Below are 19,317 nucleotides of genomic sequence, written 5' to 3' on the forward strand. Positions count from 1 at the left end.
TATTATTTTTTTGCGCACATATATGTATATACCGGGGTATATATATATATATATACTGTATATATATATACAGGTAATATAATAATATATATATATGTGTAATATATATATATATATATATACTGTATATATATATACAGGTATATATATATATATATATATTACAGACACACAGTATATCCCTACACTTAATGGAATATACAGAATTAGAAAGACAGACCAAAATGCCATCTGGTCTGGCACTGCTCCTCGCTACTGGATACCTGACCATTACACCAACAGGAGCTGTAAATAAAAATGGAGTTGTCGCCCCATCCCTCCCTAGCCAGCTATTACGATTTCCGCTTCCATTTTGCTATGAGCATGTTACAGCAGTCACTTTGATCACGACCAGACAAGACCTTTATCGTACACAAGAGCAAAAAACTGTGGTTGCAGCATTTTCCCCAACTCCTTTTCAAAATTTTTAGAACCATGGATGATGCAATAAATCCAACAATTCGTTTGGGTTGGTTGATCCCTTCATTTTCAACGCCGCTTATCCTGAACCACATATATTTTGACGATACATCGACTTCCAAAATGTATCCGGACCCAGATGATTTTATTTTGTGCAATCACTTGACACAATAAAATTCAACACACCATTTTTCTCATTGTATGGATCAATTACTAATCCCGATTATTTTGATTTCTATTCAAATCACAATGAATAAATATTATGATTCAGTGATTTCAAAACTTATATAAATTCAAGTATTAAGAACTAGCTACTTTGCTCACTTTGGCCTCTGAGGGCAGTATGGTGCACGCATAGAGGACTCTAAGAGGATAATAATTCTGAAAAAAAAAAGACTAGAAGAAGAAAGAATAGAACTGTACAAATATAACTCATTTCCCACAGAAAAGAATATATGCCTTGGAGTTTTGTTATTTTACTTGTTTCTATGTGTTCCTACGATGTTTGTGAGTGAATATTCTTTTTTTCAAAGAATTGTCACTCGATGTTGATTTTCTATGAGTCCATCAACAGGATTTCCCATTGACTGTAAGCATTAGCACTGTCAATGTTCCGAAAATGAAGTACAATGTATGTGTTATATTGAAATGACATACGATGTGTGCCATTTTTGTTGTTTGTTTGCTTTTAGTTTGACAGTAAACTCCAACTGGGATATCATGAAACAACCTATCACTCCCAGGGCAGAATGATATTCGTCACAGTTCTTTCACACCACAGGAACACAGGCATGTCAAATAGTTTTCTTCAATTAGAATGGTTTTTATGATCGTGACTAGGTAAAATACAATTTTGAATTATTGCCCTGCCAATTGATGACCTCACTAAGCGTCAAAATAGTCCGAAGTCAAACCTGCATGTAAATTTACCTTCACGGCTGGCCAGTTCCTTCCGCATCGCAGCAAATGTACTGTATCAAAATGTTTCACTCGTTAATGTCGAAAAAACTTCCAAGATCGAAGCTATGTAAAGCTGCAAGGCTTATACAGAGTGAGGAATAGGCGGAGTTTTACGACGCTTCTCAGACAGGTTTTAGTTCATCCCGGAGGCATTTACTCGCACGTTTGCCACACCAAACTCATCCAGACACCCCTTCGCGGAGCTTACTTTGTGCACCGCCGGAACAGAAAAGGCCCCCCCTTCAAATTTTCCCCCAACGTTGGCTACAATACAACTAATCGACCGACGTGTCGAAGAAGGTTAACAAATGAATAATTAGCAAATTAATTCATCTAATGTGTCCCAGTAGTGTACTTCCACCGCACACAAACCCACTGACTAACACCCGAACCTAAATAATCATTGTGATCATGTTGAGTCAGAGCGCAGTGGTCTTAGTAACACTGCTCTGCTCTATAGATGGATTATCCCCTTCCATTCCATTGATAGAATTCTCAGTTCTTCTTCAAATCTCTCCGTCTCTCCTCTTCCTCCGGCACACTCGGGTTAAAGGTCTTGGCGATAACTGATGCCGTGTTCTATAGGCATTAGATATACTTTTTACCCTGGCACACAACCAATTAAATTGGCCAAATGGGATTTCCAAGTGCATGAAAGGAAGTCTGAGAAAGCGAGCGGAAGTAGCAGAGAGACATATCACTTTACCCTCCAGGGGAAACCGTTTTAAAACCTCAATGGCACAGATATAAATGTGGACCCGACGACATTTGGGGGAAGTGCAACAATAAAAGCTTTGTCGGTGAAAGGAAGATATACCGTAGCTGTCAGCGTCATTCCGATGTTTAGCACATGCATGAAGCACCGATTCCGCCGCAGCTTTGCGTCTAGATGACATGATGTAAAGGTTACTCACTCATCGGGTCAGCAGCAGGGTTCTCACATAGCTCCGTCTTGGCTTCTCCATTGGGTCTCTCGCTGGGCTTCTGGGACAAGCGTGACGACATGGTAGCGGCTGTCACCACCGCCTTGAAGCTACGTTTCCTCTTCTGTACGTTGAGCTCAGGGTGGAAGATAATGATGTAAACCTTGGGCATGTAGAGCATGCCCAGTGCTACTGAGGCACTGAGGTTCATGGAAATAGTCAGAGTAGTCGTCTGGATGTAGAGCTAGGAGAAAGCACACACAAGTAGCAAAAGAGAAAAGAGTTTATTGGAGGACGACGAAGAGGAAATGGGTCTGAATGTCTCTTTTGTACAAGACTCAAACTTTGGTTTTGGACTTGATGGAAATGAAGTTCAATGATGGGCAAATTTTGCTGAAATTCACTCTCAAGACAAAAAAAAAAAAAACACCAAGAAAGGAAGTGCTGAACAATTTGGAAAAACATTCATTCAGATTTTTTTTTTCTGCTCAACATTGCGATTGCTATTCAATACTTCTTCCCGTGTAGTTCTTAAGCAAACACTCACATAAATTAATCTATATTACAGTAAAATATATCAGATTTATTATAAATACTTAGTCTGATGGGGTAGGCTTACACTAAAATATCCAAAAATAAACCATGAATGAATATGAAAGACAATTTATTCATCTACTGCAGTTGGAGTTGCTCACTTGCTAAATCCTGACATGCAGTCTTTTAAGCGTTCACAATGACAGCTACACCAAATTCCAAAGAACAAATGTGGTGTTAACATAAATCGGTTAGTCATAAATCAGACGGCAACAATAACACAAACAAAACTGTGTCTTCATCGCTTCAACTTTTCATGTTCATGAAACAATATGTAAGCATGTAGACTGCACTTCAGCACTCAACTTATCTCGGCACTATATAAATAAATACATGAAAAACATAAAACATTCATATGTATATACAGTGTTGCCCATCGCGTGCCAACTACTGACTGAAGTTATGAGGTTGTTTCAAATACTGGATATACAATGTGTAATTGTCTTTGTTTCATGTTTAGTTTGACAGTGAACCTGCTGCCAATTTGATCATCATGACTAAACCTTGTATTGAAGGACTGCCAAGATACCATTCTCTCTTGTCGGATTATTGACTTTGTTGCTGCTCTTGCTCAAGCGTTGTTTTCTAGACCTGTCCATCTCATCATTTTGGCTTTTGCCTCCAGTTCCTCGGTGTGGTTATTGATATTATTTTGTCTTTGATCTTGCTCTTGTTTAGTTTTTGTCTAATTGGACCCGTGTCATTTCGTGTATATTCTCGGCTACTATTACCTTGCCTTTCGCAAGCGCTTTTTGTTTAGGCCTTGTTTTTCCTGGCAACTCGTGACCAGCGATTTTTGTTGACACTCTGTCGGTGCGCTTCTTCTTGGAAATAAATATTTTTGTTACGGATTTTTATTTTTTTTGTGTATGTGTCTATGTTTGTGGGATCCTGCGTCACGGCAAAAGATGAAGTAATAGCTTGAAAGCCCGCCGAAACTGACCTCCCAAACATCGGCTAACTATGGCCTACAGTGCTCCTGATTGATTGAGGAAAATTCAATTTTTATAAAACTACAAATCTAATGATCTTTGTCGGTTCTTTTCCCAATTGTTGTAAATGTAGGTTTTATTTCTTTGCTGACATAGGTCTGAGTTACAAAAGCAAGGTACACTTCACTGGAATAGATGCGGAGATGTCGCTCCAGGAATGCCATACTTCACTCATACGCTCGAAATGCAAAAGCATGGGTGAGAGGGCTGAGGTGGATCAAACCAGTTTCTAAGGTAGATGATTGGCCGAGAAAAGACAGCTCCCATCCCACAAAGGCGCAAACGCCACATTCAGGAAAGAGTGGAAAATCATATCCTCTGTCCTTCAAGAATGATGTAGCCTAAGTTGGATCAATGTATCGGTTTGTATGTCTTATTAGACATACACATTGCTTGGTTATCCTTTGACGGATGACACTTCAAGAGCCAGCCAGACAGAGCAGGGAATGTACTTTATTTACTGTATTAGTATTTCAATTTATTATCTCATCATTTTTATGTGAATTATTTTACTTTATTTTGGTTTTTTGTTTTCTTCACATTAAATCCTTTTCAAAACTACACAGACTCTTAACATATATTTCAACTTCAGTCTAGACAGGGGCTCTTCATTCCTATTAACGACATGATTTATTTTTGCTTCATTTTCTGAAATGGAGAAGAGAAGAACAGCTACACTCAATGAATTACAGTTAATTTCTGTTCAGGTTGACATGTTGTCTTTTCCGTCTACAATAAAATTCCAAAAACAAGTTCAATGTCCATTTTTGTCCTCAATGTAAATTGTAGGGGTCCTGGTTAAATTTACTCCAGAAACATACATACTGTCGAGGTCTATGTTGTTGTCAAACATGAAGTTAGATGTTGATAATCAGACTATCATATCAGATGATCATATCAAAGTGCAATTAATGCCTGTGGAACATCATCCAATCAAACCTGTTGCTGCAAACCTGATGCGAAGGCGGTTCAAGGGCATTAATGTCAACGGCTGGAGAGTCAGATGCCATCATCTAAATGTGCTCGCGCAGCCTCCTTCCCACTACCACTCCTGACGAGATTGATAGACCCGGGCGGCGTCCCTCCACCTCAAGTTTCCCTTCGTGTCGGCCGTCTCATTCGGCCTCTGCAGCCAGCACCGTATCACTGTGAAGCGTCTCTGCTACAGCAATCCACTGCATGTGAATGTGACTGCAAAGAATGACTGGCAATGGTCTTCGCCTTTTTGACAGCGCGTTCATTTGTCTTACCGCAGCGCCGCACGCAGTCGCCTGTGAAAGGCTTTCAGCGCGTTCCGCGTTAAGATCGTTCAGGGGACGGCCATTGATGTGAGGCGCGTGCTTACATTTCTCCGTGACATGCCGTCTCACTTATGTAACACATTCTCCTCTTGCAATTGTGATCTTATGCAACCTGCATTAACTGTCTATTAATTCGCGCTCTTAAAGGATGGAACCTTTGCTTTCATTTGAGGGTCTGAGAGAGAATCACTAGAGGACGATATATTGTTGTTTCCGGAGGAGCAGCTCACTAATCCTGTGTTTCAAACCTTGATTGAACTAAGGAACACATTTTACTGAAGACAAATCACCCCGCACAACACCAAACACAAATATTGAAATGGTGATGATCTCCATTTACTCAATGTGACATGTGGGCCTGTTCAATGAAACACAATGCTGATAGAATTGCAGGAAGTAATTCAGGTTATTATGATTATGTACATGGCGACAGGTAGGCACACAAGTTTATTAGAAATGTTGCCATGAAATGGAAACGCATTTAGTTCACTCTGCAGGCATGCGTTGGGATATGAATGATACGACTTGAGTTTTCTTTCAAGATACGAGGCCTCTCTTTTTTCTTTTTTTTTACTTTGACGTGAGGGCAAAAACAATCGGAATACAAGCACGGTGGCAGATAAGTCAACTCCAATCACTTCAGAACAAGCGGCAGTTTTGCAGGTGGTGAGCCTGTTTAGTGCCACTTTCTGTCCAAGTGGACATAAAACAAAGAATTACACATTGTGTATTTTAAAAGTGCCACCGAACTTTGCCTTCCACTAGATTAATGCCATAGTCGCAGTGTCATAATGCTTTCAGCCAGAGGTCCCCACTCACAGAGAGATAGAGAAAAAATAAAAATAAATCTGTGTGCTGAGCTGTAAATGAAGAGAGTGGAAGAAATCAATCCCGATTGGCACAAGCATATTACTTAGCAGAGGAAAAGAAACAACAGCAATGCCTCAGTAGCAAAGAGAAAAAAATGTAAACATAGATGGACTACAAAAGGAAATTACATTCCTCCTAAATCTAGTGCTAGGATCTTTTCATGTCTTTGGATATAGATTAATACAGTACTGTGTATGTACACGTTGGCCACAACCACAAAAAGAAAAAAAAATCTGCAATATATCGGATAAATTGTACAACAGACGTTTTAAATTGTAGCCGCACAATATGTATCGTGCAATCTCTACTCACAGATATATTTCTTGGCTAAAAATATTTTTTAGTTTACTGAATCACTTTGAGTAGCCATGAAAGACTATAATCAAGATGCCAACTCCTCCATTTAATGATGTTTTATCAGGTAAATATTGAATGATATTTGTCCTTAAAAACGCATTCCAAAATGTGGTCATTTGTAAGGGTGAGAGTGCTGATTTGAGAGACTGTTCGTCGCTGGCAAAGGTAGATTACCAAAGATTATTTGCAATTGTTGAAGACAGTAATCCTTTTCTGGCAAATCAAGTGAAATTGAATCCAGATGATTTGTGTCGCGGCACCCAAGTGGGGAATCACGGCACTCATTTACCGCATTTAAAAGCATCACACGTTGCTTGTACTGCCGTTCTGTTTGCCGCTGGTAGGCGGACGGCTCTGTCATCAAGACATTCGGAACCACGCGAAATTTGCAGGAAGGCAGGGAGACGGAATCACAGAGAGAAGGAAATGAAGCAGTGACATTATTTGCTGACACTTTTTGTAGACACCGTGACTAATGGTAATTTTTTAAACAGGACCCAAGCCCACTTTCATTGCCAGCCACCATGTTTTTCTCTTCTGATCTACACCAATAATTCCAATGCAAGATTATCATGCCGCCAATACTGGCATGCACACACACACACACACACACACACACACGCTCTTTCCATTTCTCCCTGCTTCTCTGTGGGGGAAGGCATGAAGCCCGCAAAGCATACATTAGTAACCACACGAGTATCCGAATGATCTCTGAGCATGCTGTTCTCCTGAACTGTACCAATGTGAGTTTCTGATGAGATATTACGGCAACCAATAAAAGCAGTGTGCGCCGCCCATGGCGTAAGATATAATCACCAGAGATTCCCCACCTTGTGTTTCTATGTTTAGTTGTAGCCGGTATCCATAGCAACACTACCCAGTTTGGTGTGCAGCGCAACGCGACTGGAAGAAGCTTTTTTAATGAGATTTTGATACCTTCAACGCCGCAACAATGACCCGTTTGCAGCTGATTTATTGACCGCGCAGAGGTTTGCTGGCAAGCTCGCTCACATTCATCGCACCCAAGGAAAACGGCAAAGGAGAAAGTGTAGCAATGCGGGCTGTCCTCCCCTCACATGGAGCAGACGCACATAAAAACGCAGCCAAGCAATTCGCTAATGACCATCGTTTGAGCTTGACCCAAATTCGTCGCCCTCTCATCCACCCCTTAAATGTCACAAACCATCCATGATTAATTCCTGTTGCTTTAACATAAATAAATACATGAAGTCATTTTGAACAGCTGCTCTGCAACTCTCTATTTATAGCCGCCGTAATGATTTATTAACGCCCTCATCAGGAATCGAGCGCCCGCTTTTGAACGGTAGATCTCATTGACAAGCCCGAACGCAACATCCAGCCACAACAAATGACACGTCTCCATTTTAGACAAAAAGCTGTTGAGCGTAATTCTCATAATTATAGCCACCAGGGATACACTTAGTGCGAAGGCAATTTAGTAGGCTACGGCTGAGGAGCATGGATGCACACAGCGATGAGGACTTGATTCAGTCAGTGACAATCAGGATGGCCACACAACGACTTCAATAATGGATCTGGGGGATTTGGGCTTCCTCCCAACTACCTGCGCGTCTTTTGTTGTCGGGGGCTGGCCTACTTTCTAGCCTGGCTCATGCCATGAATAACTCTGCCTGGCTATGTGCTGGAAAAGACTGAATCCGCTCTGGCTTGACGTCAGGAGAGCTCGTCAATGAAGGTCTGAATTTTAGGGGGGGTTTCCCGAGAATGAGACTGTCAGGATGCATCTTTTCATAACTGGTGGGGGGCGGGGTAGCAATCATTTGTTGTAAATCATAATTCTGGAGAAGGCACTTACTAAATGACTTTGAGGAATGTTGAATCATTTTCTTTCACTGGGGAAATAATTCATATCTTGGTACTGAGGAATGGTTGTGTCCTGACCTGTTAAGCAAGGTCCTGGAACCAGTGATGGAAAACAGGAGGTGTGAAGCTTTGTCAAATTCAGGGTCGCTTTTTGAACATGTTCAAGAAAAAAAAAAAAGATTTCCAGTAGCGCTGCAGAAAATAGCAAACACATATTTTCATCGCTATAGTGGCCTGTGCAATATACATATCGCAAAGGTGTGCAATACGTTTCGCATGGAATTGTATGCTTTTAGCTTTCACCAATCAGAGGCAACCTTGGGTGCGCATCGGCATCCAATAGATGAACAGTATCTAGGGGCATTACTAACATGAATAACAACAACAATAAAAAAATGACTGGACAGAATTTTTTTCTTTTTGAGAAGCGGCAACTCGATTAATGGCATTTCACTACCTGTCGCTGGGACAAACACGTTTTGAGATATCATTGGCGTCAGGTTAAAACTTCCTGTGTCTGAAATTTGAAGTAAATTTACCGTATTTTCCGCACTATAAGGCACACCTAAAAGCATTCCATTTTCTCAGAAGCCGAGTGCGGCCTACAATCCGATGCGCCTGATATATGGTGGTATAGTCTCTTTATATTCCTCATTGAAGTGCTTCCTTGCTAGTGTTCAAATGCCATCTAGTGGTGATTATTAGCAGGAACCAATTGTAACCTAAAAGGGTTCTGCCCGACACTAATTGAAACAGACAACTGCTTAGTGAGCTCAGCTTCGCCATTATGAAACAAAGATAATACCAAAAGCATAGTTAACGACTGACTAAACGGAGGAAGGAGACAGGCAAGACTTCTAAAGATATTTAGCCCCTTGTGGGTGTGAGCCTTTGTGCGCCTTTTTGTTGAATCAGTTGTCTTCATAACTTTTGTCTTTCCTTTCTTTCTTTGTAATGCCATCTGTTTATATGATTGTATGTTTCATGCCCGTGTTTGTGATCAGGTCTCATAGCTTTGTTGCAGCTGCAGCAGTTGTGAAGGCTCTATAGTAATAAAGTTGTATTGTCATGCATTCCCTTTAACGTAGCATAGCACAACCACAGCCACTATTGTAGCTTCTATTCTATGCACCTTATAATGCAGTGTGCCCTACATATGAAAACAGTTTTGAGTCACCAGCATGGCAATGGAACAAATTAAACCCGTATCTCAAGGCACCATCTTGGTGTAATCTGGTAATTCATTCTTGCAGCTGATGGGTGAGATGCAAAATTAAGTTGATGGGGGAGAGACTCACTGTACAGCCCCAGTTGCACATCAAGCACTTCAAGAAAAGGTTAACTCAAGGTCTCCCTCTTTTATTTATCGGAGTTCATTTCAGATCAGATGTCAGCAAGCATATAAGACGAGGTAGTCGATGTCATGATGTTTTCGTGTCAAGACTGAGTGATGACGACAAACAATGAATGCGGCAACTTGACCAGCATGCACACATCACAGGTCCTCTCAAACAACTTGGTTGGGCGGCATTTTTATTTTCAAGCTCCATCCTGCCTCTGTTTGTATTGAATTGCTAATTACATGCGACACCACTGTCAGTGACTTGAGGGCGCAAACTTGCTTTTAAGCCAGATGAGTGTCTTGTCAGTGATTAGAGTGCTGCGTGTTTCTCCGCTTGCACGGCAGAGTTTCACTGTACAGTAGGATGCTTCGTGATTATCCGCTCAAATTTCACTTTGCTCGCATTAAAACTCAGTTGAGGTTTTCACATCTGGGTTGAAAGCTGGAGGCTATTCCCTCAGAACAATGGGCCACGTTGATTTAAGAAGAAAATGGCTTGCACTAATTAATATTTTACTCCAGAAACACTTGCAAGCACCATCACAGCCAAAACAATTGTTCACCTGTTTGGGGCGTGAGAGCCAATAAAAATGTACCCAAACAAGTTTCCCAAATAGCAATATACAAAAAGAAATACAAATAAACAATAAACATTGCATCAACTGAATTGTCACAGTCCACTTCTCTGTGGTGTGACCACCTTGGTAACCTGGGGTAAGTACAAGCCAGACAAACGGATATACTTACTGTTTATTGAGAAGACTTGACTCTTCTATCAGCTCATCAGTACAACACAAATATTCGTCATTCTTTGCAAAATCATGTGCAACTTTGACTACAGTTATATTGTCTGTCTACATGTTGGGCAAAACCTTCATATACTCATCGGGGTCTTCTAAGTTTTGGATTACGTTGCGAAAAGATGTTTATGCGTAGTAAGTAAGTACAGAGAATGTCCCTCCTCGAACCCTCCATTCCTCATATTCCGTTAACCTGTTAACAACTAAATATGACAATAACTCAGAGGGAATACAACAAAAGAGCACGTCTTGCATTGTAAACAGTAGGCTCCACAGTGTCGCATACGCTGACACAATATACATTCCTTTTCGCTACGATTAATGCCGTTGTTTGAATGATCTTTGTGAAGCATTCATTCATTCATTATCCGTACCGCCAATCCTCACTTCAAAATGCTCTCGCTGCCTTCAAGGACATATGAGGTAAAATCTCATGCCCGTCAATGCAGGATAAGACTGCTGTACATTTCACTTCATCCTGACATGCAGGAGTTATGACCCTAACGAGAGGTGTCAATTTATCGCGTTAATTGTGAATAATTAATTACAGTCATATTTAGCGCGCTGTTTTTTAATCGCGTTAATCAAAATTTTAATCTGTAACTTTATTGTTTCTGTAGTTTGGTTGCCTTTTTATAATATCCCTTTTCATGTGTTGGCTTCCTGTGTTCGAGTAATTGAAGGTGAGGAAACAACTGTCAGTCACAGCATGAAGCGGACATTGATTGGCTGTCATTATGTTTGGGCAAGTTTAGCATAAGCTTGGCTCCCATTGGAGTTGGCCGGGCTAAGTAAGCAGCAGTAAGGAGAGGAGAGGTGAAAATGGAGGAGCATGTGAGCGTTCTCGGTACAATGAATGGAAAATTTACTTTTGAAAAACGCCCTGACGGCACTATTGATAAAAGTTTTTATCAATAGAGTGTTGTGCCTAATTTGTAAAAAGGAATTTGCTGACTACCGAAGTGGCTCAAGTTGAGCCTCCCACTTTAATGCAAAGCACCCAGTCGCGAGTGCATCCACAGCTAACGTTAGCACCAAAAGAGTTAGCAATATAGCGAGCTAAAGCAAAGCTGTTCGCTGAACTAAACTCAAGGAGAACACCCCGCATACGAGGCATGAAGTCAGCATAGTTGCTGTGTCCTCAGTAGTCTACCAGAAGTGGTTGATGTTTATTTCAGCACTTTGGTTTCTCATGATGAACAGTGTTATTTCTCAAGTGCTAACTTACAGCACTGTGATTTAAGTGTCTCTTATTTATTTTTTATTATCCGAAGCAAATTCAGTGTTGAGTACTTGTATTGCTCAGAAAATTGTTCTTACTGTTTTTGATATGTTAACCTAAGCACTTTTTAAGGACCTGATGTTCTATTTTATTTTTATTTTGTAATTCTTTGGAGATTTACAAAAACAAACAAAACGGTGATATTTCCACTTGTGGTCGAAACTAAAGGTTGCAGGTAGGACTTTGACTAGTCTCAAATACTGCAGAAAGTAAATGGCTAGGACTGCATCTGTCCAAGTCTGCTGAAAAACAGTAAAACACTTTATAATGCCACTTTTTCTTTTTCTATTGATCTGCCTCAATAATGTAACGAATTGAAAATGAAAATAGGGGTTTTCTCAGCACTTTTTAGATGAGATTAAAATATAGACTAATTAGATCAATGAATTACATATCATCATTAATTGATCTCATAAGTTTTTAATCGCTTGACAGCACTAAACCTAATTACTATAATTGGGCACACATTTACATCCAAATGTCCATTAGAATACACTGCCCCATTAAAAAAAAGGAAAAACTATATATATATATATATATATATATATATATATATACACACACACACACACACACACACACAGTATATATCCATCCATCCATTTTCCGAACCGCTTGATCCTCACTAGGGTCGCTGGGGGTGCTGGAGCCTATCCCAGCCGTCTTCGGGCAGTAGGCGGGGGACACCCTGAATCAGTTGCCAGCCAATCGCAGGGCACACAGAGACGAACAACCATCCACGCCCACACTCACACCTAGGGACAATTTAGAGCGTCCAATCAACCTGCCATGCATTTTTTGGAATGTGGGAGGAAACCGGAGCACCCGGAGAAAACCCACGCAGGCCCGGGGAGAACATGCAAACTCCACACAGGGAGGCCGGAGCCGGAATCGAACCCGGTACCTACTGGCTAAAGAAACTCACAGCACTCCATGAGCGCCTAGCAGCACAAATGAACCAGCTGCTGAGGGATGGGACTCACCCAGGATGGCTAACCGAAGGGCGAACGATCCTGATCATGAAGGATCCCTCAAATGGTGCAGTCCCATCCAACTATCGGCCAATAACCTGTCTCTCCACAACATGGAAGCTCATGTCAGGCATCATTGCGGCTAAGATAAGTGGACACATGGATCAATACATGAGCGAAGCACAGAAGGGCATTGGTAGAGATACCAGAGGAGCCAAACATCAGCTCCTGGTTGACAGAACAGTCGCACAACACTGCAGGTCCCGACGTACCAACCTGTGCACAGCCTGGATTGATTACAAGAAAGCCTATGACTCGATGCCACATACATGGATCACTGAATGCTTGGAGTTGTATAAGGTGAACAGGACCCTAAGAGCCTTCGTTGCGAACTCGATGAGGATGTGGAAAACCACACTTGAAGCCAATGGCAAGCCACTTACCCAAGTGTCCATCAAATGTGGCATATACCAAGGTGATGCACTCTCCCCACTGCTATTCTGCATAGGACTGAACCCCCTAAGCCAAGTAATCACCAAGACAGGCTATGGATACCGCCTCAGAAATGGAGCTACAATCAGTCACCTCCTCTACATGGATGACATAAAGCTGTATGCTAAGAGCGAAAGGGACATAGACTCCCTGATCCACACAACCAGGATCTACAGCAGCGACATTGGGATGTCATTCGGGCTTGAGAAATGTAGTCGGATGGTGACTAAGAGAGGAAAGGTAGTCCGCACTGAAGGGGTCTCACTCCCTGAAGGAACAATAGCAGACATTGAGGACAGCTACAAGTACCTCGGTATACCACAAGCCAATGGCAACCTCGAACTGGCAACAAGGAAAGCGGCTACGGCCAAATACCTCCAGCGAGTGAGGCAAGTCCTAAGAAGCCAGCTCAATGGCAAGAATAAGACCAGGGCAATAAACAGCTATGCCCTGCCAGTGATCAGATACCCTGCAGGAATAATAAGGTGGCCAAAGGAAGAGATTCAGACCACGGACGTTAAGACCCGAAAGCTCCTAACCATGCACGGAGGGTTCCATCCCAAATCCAGCACCCTGAGACTGTACGCAAGCCGAGAGGAAGGAGGCCGGGGACTAGTGAGTGTGAGAGCCACTGTCCAGGATGAAACATCCAAGCTCCATGAATACATCAAGGAGAAGGCCCCAACGGATGACGTACTCAGAGAATGTCTCAGACAATGGGGAACAGAAGATGAGGCGCTGGAAGAGGGACCATCATGGGAGGACAAGCCCCTACACGGGATGTACCACCGGACCATAACTGAAGTGGCCGATCTCAAGAAGTCCTATCAGTGGCTAGAGAGGGCTGGCCTGAAGGACAGCACAGAGGCACTCATCCTGGCTGCTCAAGAGCAGGCCCTGAGCACCAGAGCCATTGAGGCCCAGATATACCACACCAGACAAGACCCAAGGTGTAGGTTGTGCAAAGAGGCACCTGAGACGATCCAACACATAACTGCAGGGTGTAAGATGCTGGCAGGGAAAGCCTACATGGAACGCCATAACCAGGTGGCTGGCATCGTCTACCGAAACATCTGTGCGGAGTATGGACTGGAAACCCCAAGGTCAAAATGGGAAACACCTCTGTAGGTGGTGGAGAATGACAGAGCGAAGATCCTGTGGGACTTCCAGATCCAGACTGACAAGATGGTAATGGCGAACCAACCAGATATCGTGATCATAGATAAAGGGCAGAGGAAAGCCGTTGTAGTGGATGTAGCGGTCCCAAGTGATGGAAACATCAGAAAGAAGGAACAGGAGAAACTCGAGAAATACCAAGGGCTCAGAGAGGAGCTGGAGAGAGCCTGGAAGGTAAAGGTGACAGTCGTGCCTGTGGTGGTCGGAGCACTTGGGGCAGTGACCCCCAAACTAGATGAGTGGTTGCAACAGATCCCGGGAACACCATCGGACATCTCAGTCCAGAAATGTGCAGTGCTGGGAACAGCAAGGATACTGCGCAGAACCCTCAAGCTTCCTGGCCTCTGGTAGAGGACCCGAGCTGAATGAGGGACGGACACCACCCGAGGGGGGGTGAGACGAGTAATTATATATATATATATATATATAAATGGCCTTTACCTGGGGCAAATGCTTTGCCAAGTCTCAAACCCGTGGTTGTAGGCAAGGCTGCTCAGGCACAAGTGCTTAAGGACTGTATAGATTAATAACCCATGCACTTTGAAGTCAAGATGGCGCCCGAGTAGGCAGCCGTCGGCAAGTGCTCTCATGAGCCTTGCTTTTTTTGTGTTTGTTTTGTCACTTTGTGTTTGTTGTTACGTTGTGTGGACCTGATGTGGACTTTTTTTAGCATTTTTTGGCCACGACATTCATCAAGGAGGAGACTTGGTGGTTGCGCCTTCTCGGCAGCATGGGTATACCAGCACTGTTTTTGACTGGGAGGAATGTCGGCGGCATTTGACTGTCGTTGCTGGACAGTCCCGGGGCGCTTGTGTCTTGCGCCTGTAAGGGGCAGCATTTTTCACAGCCCCGCTTTGTTCAGCGGACAGATCGGTGCTGTTGAACGGTCTGCGGCTGGATGGATGTAAGGCTTGAGGAGCCGACGATGAGAAGAAAGGAGCGTTAGCGCGGAGCGCCGATGCGGATTTGGAAAAGGGAGTCGCGGCTTGGAGTTTGAAGCGGATTACGTGGGACAGGAGAAGTGAACTAATCTCTTTTCGTCAATGGACGCTACAGCTTCGTGTTTGCTTTCAAAACTTAGCTTGTAGCAGACGTGTGCACATTTTCAGCATGATGTCTCTGACCCACTGGTGAAAGGACACTTTGATCCTCTCCTCTTTCATCTATAACTGCTTCAGACAACAAAGTGTATGCAGAAAAGTGGTAAAGATTGCACGACTGTGTCCTATGTGTTGTGTTGTGTTATTTTTGTTATTTTTACTTCAAAATGGCACCGCAAGAGTGGCTGCCTTTCCAGCAGCTCCTATATTTTGTTGTTCTACTTCTTCCTTTCATTACTTTGCTGCTGTGAATTGGGAATTTCTCCATTGCGAGACTAATAAAGGTTTTCTTATCTTATTACAACACGAACAATGCATGGGTTCAATAATGGCATTTTTGGTGATTCGTTTGGGGCTTAAAAAACAACAACAAAAAAACATTTCCCCACCTCATCCTACTCAGCAGGATGAGGTTGGGAAATGCAGTCGGACCTACTGCATTTCAATGGGATTTTTGTTAGGCGTGGGCCGGTCCCGTCTGGTCTCTATCCCTCGCAAATAGGGGATCCACTGTGTCTTGTATTTACAATAGTTTTGTATTGTTCTTACTGGGTGTTTTTAGGTCATGGAAAAAAAGTGCTTCAAATTAATGCACACGCGGCTTTAACAGAAACCCCCATTAGTTCATTAAATTGAGGTTCCACAGCATACCTTAACTTTAGGCTAGTCATTATTTTTAAAATCATAACCGAGCATTTGCTTAAAAAGCAGTATTCTGTTATAATCATATTCTATATCCGCATCTAAGAGCGAAATGAAAAAGAGTGTCATCAGCCTCTTGAGTATTGTCATCTTGGGGGATGTTAACCTAATTTCTAAATAAAAGACAGGCACTTAAGCTCCATTTTGCATGAAAAGTTATACAAACTGCATGAAAATGACTGAACGACGAATAGGATTATATGCTGGAACATGACCACAATTGCGCCACAGTAGAAAAAGAAAAAGTATTTTCCGACTCCAACCATGTACTCAGTGACTGTCTTTTAGTCACATGGGGTACATTAACATGTTACATGTGCCTAAGAGATTTTTCAGCACGGTCCCACGAATGTAACTTCATAACCTCCCTTTTCTTTCGTGACCGACCCTGGTGGGAGTTTCACTCGGAGGACTCTTTGCCTGGGGCTGGGAACGTATCATCATGCTGCAGAGGAATGCGCTTGTGTCAAAGATGAAGAGAATTGGCGCATTGAAGACACAGCATCTTACATCTATCTACACGCTACTTTACCCACTCAAATGCATGCCATTTGAACAATTTTGTGTTTTTTTTCCCCCACATTTTTCCAGCATAGTCTCCGATATTTTAGTTGACCAAAGTTTCTCACATTTCGGCCTGGAGTTTTATTTCTGGCAAAAGTCATGAGTCAGCTGATATGGGATGGTGGTGATTCTCAGCATCATTATCTGAATATGCTGAGTAGCAGGTGCACAACTGGGAGAGGGAGGGACACGTTCTGATCATTTGTTGCTGTATTCACATGACTTCTCTCGACATGAGTTTTAAATGAGCCAAACAGGCGCAGAGAAAAAAGGGGCCGCAGGTGTGGAAAATAAGAACATCTGACCGTAACAGAAACAACACTGTGGACATAAACCTCCAGTGAGTGGTGCCTTGAGATAGTGATTTGACCCAGGTTTTTCAAGATATAAGCCATTGCTTGACAGATTCTTTTGTTGTGACTTGCAAGTGCATATATGAACACTGTATGCAGCACAGTGAACTCAACACATTTTACACTGGGGTAGTTTGGCAACTTGTCAACAATTCATCCAAAGGGGGGGAAAAATCACTCCCGGTTGAAGTTTACTACAAACTGAACATAAAACAAATTACACCGTGGGTATTTAAAACCTCATATTAGTGTGCTAGCTTAATGCTAATTATCGTTTATGTTGCAATGGATTGAACACAACTGATGCAGCAACAACATGAAGACAGACAATACAACAGTATTCACACTCACATATTCTTTATCTTCTGCCTATAACGACTAATATTAGTGCCGTAGTTGGAGTTGAGACATCTGAATGAAGGTTATTATGAAGCCCACTGAGTTCTGGGTAGGACACGCCCCACTTCAATATGATTGGCCACTTCATCCAAGAAGGACTGCAAAAACCTTCAGAATTAACACCTCATTGAAGCGTATACGTATACACACGCCCATTTGTCTTATACTGCCGCCGGATGGCGAAGACGGCTACACCAGAAGAAGCAGTATTTAATTGATGTGCTGTGACAAAAACTGTTAACTTCTTTTTAGTCCCATGAAATTATTACTGGATGTTTTTATAAAGTCCAATAGAATGGAGTGCTATTTTGCCTCATTAAAATTCACATAACACGTTTTGTTTTATTGGGGGGTGGAGACGGCTGGAATGGATTAATGACACTTCCATTTATTTGAATGGGAAGAGATGATATTAGCTAATTGTGTTTTGATCTACATGGTCACTGGACGAATTAAATTTGCATCTCATCAGGGCACCACTGTATTTTTTGAATCAGTTGAAATCTTTGACCTTAATTTCTTTTTTAAGTTTTAATTTCATGTCTAAACTAGAGTACACACAAAATACTACAATATTTCCGGACTCCATGTCAGAATCATTGCACATGCACGATGTCCCCCCAACCCCATCTCATTTTTATTAATTTAAGACAAGACCTCCAGTTTTTAAAAAGCAAATGCTTGCTCATGCTGACATCGTGGGCAAGAGTTGAAATATAAATAAGGTAGTGCATCTCCTTAACTACATCGCTACTGCTGCTGCTGCAGTGGCTGCTTACAGGACATGCAAAGGCACTTCTCAGTATCTGCGGCAAGGGAGCAAGTAGACATGCGGCCACAGAGGCCATTAAACCAGGACTCTGTGGTGTGAATTGACAGGCAAAGGAGGAGTTAACTGCATAAGAGGAAAGGAAAACATATTAGTGCCTCACTACTCTCTGTGAGTAACATAATGAACTCCTAATCGCTGCTGAGGGTGTAATTCGTCTATGAAATCAGTGCCAAATTGAGATGAGGAAAATCACTTTCTGATCCATCTCAAGCAGTTGCTTCGCAGGACGGATATCGAGTGCCGTGGTTCTCTAAAGGTTCGCCATAAGTAACGCTTTCCTGTCAGCATCGATATTCTGTCGAGGGAAAACTTCCACTGCACTCTGTTTTGTGCACAAATGTCGGCGGGCAACACGCGCGTCTCATGAGTGGGCCTGATGAATGCATCTGTATTCCAGCGGCTGCCGGCCAGATAAGCAGTCACTCGTAGAGGTCAGAATGTCGTATTCTCCATCAACTCGAGGAGCAACCGATGTCAAATGCTTTCTCTGGGAAGAACGAAGCTGTCAAGAGATAGAATGTGTTGAACCAAGCTTTGTTCCCCCAGTTCCACGCCATCGTCCTCCTCCACTTGTCCCTCGTCCTCCTCTTCCCGCACCTGCTTGCCTCCCTTCCCAAAATGCTGCATAATGGAGTAAACGCAGCCCTCGGCGTGAGAGCCCAGATAATGGCATCTGGAGCAGCCCACGCCCCCGTTCTCCTCGGGCATTTCGGGATTCTGGTCGCTAACCGCGAACCCCTCCCCCGCCTTTTTGGTGTGCTTATTTGTGTCTGTGTTTGGACAAGTGTGGCTTCCCATGCAAAACGGCGCGATGTGAAATCAAACGCGAATGAGCCCATAAGTTATACAATCGTGAAATGAGTGTGCGAGGTGCTCTGCGTGTGCTGTTTGTCACATTGTGTCCTCACAAATATGCGTGTGTGCCGGTGTGTGTGTGTGTGTGTGACAAGATAAAAGGAGGGCTGAAGGGCTGACTGAGAATATATGAGTTGAAGGAGACACG

At 42.7% G+C, this 19,317-nt stretch overlaps 1 protein-coding gene across 1 annotated transcript in view; it reads right to left on the minus strand.

Moving 5' to 3' along the window:
- Positions 1-19,317, minus strand: part of grm7 (glutamate metabotropic receptor 7) — a 133,584-nt gene that overhangs the window by 6,309 nt on the left and 107,958 nt on the right. Inside the window, exon 9 of the mRNA XM_086124321.1 lies at positions 2,334-2,586. Within this exon, the coding sequence (XP_085980447.1) occupies positions 2,334-2,586 (253 nt within the window). The remainder of the gene's footprint in view (positions 1-2,333; positions 2,587-19,317) is intronic.

Source organism: Hippocampus guttulatus, chromosome 1 (assembly GCF_054856545.1).
Source record: "Hippocampus guttulatus isolate MCC_2025c chromosome 1, RoL_Hgut_1.0, whole genome shotgun sequence".
Taxonomy (NCBI): Eukaryota; Metazoa; Chordata; class Actinopteri; order Syngnathiformes; family Syngnathidae; genus Hippocampus; species Hippocampus guttulatus.